Source organism: Limulus polyphemus, unplaced genomic scaffold (assembly GCF_000517525.1).
Source record: "Limulus polyphemus unplaced genomic scaffold, Limulus_polyphemus-2.1.2 Scaffold2766, whole genome shotgun sequence".
NCBI classification, from domain to species: Eukaryota; Metazoa; Arthropoda; class Merostomata; order Xiphosura; family Limulidae; genus Limulus; species Limulus polyphemus.
Genome location: NW_013668376.1, coordinates 117,353 through 119,801, shown reverse-complemented (window position 1 = coordinate 119,801; position 2,449 = coordinate 117,353). Strand labels below are relative to the sequence as shown.

Sequence of the window (2,449 nt, the reverse complement as noted above, 5' to 3'; positions counted from 1 at the left end):
AACGTTTCGACAAGGTTTTGTCATCATCAGGTACCAAAACCTTGTCGAAACGTTGTACATTTGCTGTTATATTAAAGTTTTTCTTCATTACCCATTCTAGCCATCTCCAGCCATTATTAGTCTCAAAGTGGGTTCCTCGTCATCGAAAATGTTAAGTTAAACTTACAACAGTTAAAAAGTATAATAGTAATAATAAAATAACCATAAAGAAAATTATAACACTTCTTAATCATTTGTTCTGTGATACTAACTATAGTATTAATGATGATAAACATAGCTAATGTATTAGACCCAGTATTGGAAATTTTTTCCACATATTTGTACCATGCTACAAATTTTCACAAAGGAAAGTGAAACTCTACACACTGAACTTACTACCAAGTGACGTTTTATCACTTTCTTTTTCTTCAACATCCAACAAAGCATTCTCCTCATCAATAAAGGGTTCTTCTATTTTCAGTACTTCCATATTTCAATCAGTTTCTCCTTAAGCTTATGTCTTAATTGGAGCGTGGAATTACTTTTAGTCCTACCACAAACCAAGAAACAATCGAATTAGAGCTTGTGTATTTTTGAGTGAAAGATAATTATACCAAAAAATTTAAATTTCATTAGGAATTTGTTTTACATATTTGACGTTGCGAAGAAAAATTAAATACTCGTTACGATAGGCACGTTTTTATATATCTTACATCAAAAACTCCAAAACAACTTAACAAAGTGTCTCCCTTAAGACATTCTACTTTAACACATTCCTAAGTAAATTGGTGATACTGGTAGTAGCAGTTAACAAAAGACGCCATCATCCGACTACAAACAGTATTCTACCGCAATACCAGTCAGTGCGGGCAGTCACACGTCACGGGATGAATGAATTTTTACGTAGTACCCTCGCTAACAGCGCTCAAAAGAACTAAAGTCAGTAATACGTTTATTAATAAAGAATTAAGTAAAAATCATGAAACGACTTTTTGTTGTTGTTGTAACTATGAAAATATTAAAATTCTGCGTTTATATCAATATAAAACTTGATTCAGTGTGTGTGTCGTAAACATAATCTGACAATACTATCCTTTTAAGGTTCCCCGGTTGGGCGTCGGTAAGTCAACGGACTTACAATACTAAAATCTGTGAATACAGCAGATAACACTATATGGCTTTATTCTAAAATATATAGTCGGTATTGGGCCTTAGATCTTTGTAGATCTGGAACAGTCGGGTTCACCTGTACCTCTTCCTCCCCTGCATTTGTTAGTTTACAGCTGTATAATATTCTTTTAATTACAACATGAGGATCAGAGGTTATAGATAGATAAACAAGTTTGGTTTAAATTCGATGACGAGGAACCCACTTTGAGACTAATAATGGTTGGAGACGGCTTGAGTTGGTAATGAAGAAAAACTTTAATATAAGTTTAACATAACAGCAAATGTACAACGTTTCGACAAGGTTTTGTCATCATCAGGTTTAAATTTCGCGTAAAGCTACACAGGGGTTTTCTGCGCTAGCCGTCCTAATGTAGTTGTAACAGACTAGACCAACTTAGGCTATTCTTTTTACTAACGAATAGTGGGATTGATTGTTACATTATAACTCCCCACCACCACCACGACTGTAAGGACGAGCGTGTTTGGTGTAGCGGGGATTTGGAACCACAGATTGCGAATCGAGCGCCCTAGACACTAGGCCAATAAACAAACAAATCATTTTAAGATTATAGTGCTATATTTTACAACAGTAAGAAAAGAAAAGTAAACTCTTCAAACGATATATAAATTATACTGTTTACCATAAGCATGTTGTAAAAAATTATGAGCAATTTCTTCAAGATACAAAATAAAAAAAAACAAAAAACATTCGAAAGTCAATTTACCAAGAATCATTGATTACTTTAGGATATGCACTTCTTTCTTTTTTGGATTATAGGGATGCTTATCAAAAATAAAAATAGGGGAAACAGATAGTGTGACAAAACGTTCCATTTTTGCCGGGATTGTTCCGGTTTTTTTGTTTGTTTGTTTTTTTCCAGTGTCGTGAGAAATGTTCTCGCGTCGCTCAAAATGTCCCAGTTTTATAATAAAACATCAAACTGTTAGTTACATCGAATGACGAATGTAAATAAATAGGCCACAAGTTGACTTGGTCATTATTATATTAGGTATGTTCCTAACACTAACCCCTATCGAAAGTTCCTTCTGTGCATGGTGAGAAACCCAATTCTGAATGTGGAGACTTAAGTCAATACTCATCATCAAAACACTCTTTACACAGTCATGTACAGAATTTCATGAGTATTTTAATGGAAAAAAACAAACAAACAGAACTTCTAGGTTCCACTCTTTCTTCGTTAGAATATATCTAAAAAGTTTCAAGATAATGCTCAGCATCTGCCTTCTGTCTCAGGTTTTCCATGACAGGATGGTCAGGGTTAATTTCCAGATGTTTTTT

General features: G+C 34.0%; 1 protein-coding gene across 2 annotated transcripts in view; it reads right to left on the bottom strand.

Annotated features, from left to right (window-relative positions):
* The window catches only part of LOC106467855 (gastrula zinc finger protein XlCGF57.1-like), a 58,213-nt gene that overhangs the window by 25,649 nt on the left and 30,115 nt on the right, over positions 1 to 2,449 (bottom strand). Inside the window, exons 1-2 of one of the 2 annotated variants that reach the window (XM_013928234.2) lie at positions 693 to 858; positions 376 to 529 (exon numbers count right to left, since the gene is read on the bottom strand). The exons of the other annotated variant lie outside the window; for it this stretch is intronic. Of the exons in view, the coding sequence (XP_013783688.1) occupies positions 376 to 469 (94 nt within the window). The 5' untranslated portion in view covers positions 470 to 529; positions 693 to 858. Of the gene's footprint in view, positions 1 to 375; positions 530 to 692; positions 859 to 2,449 lie in introns of those variants that run through there. 2 annotated transcript variants of the gene reach the window in all.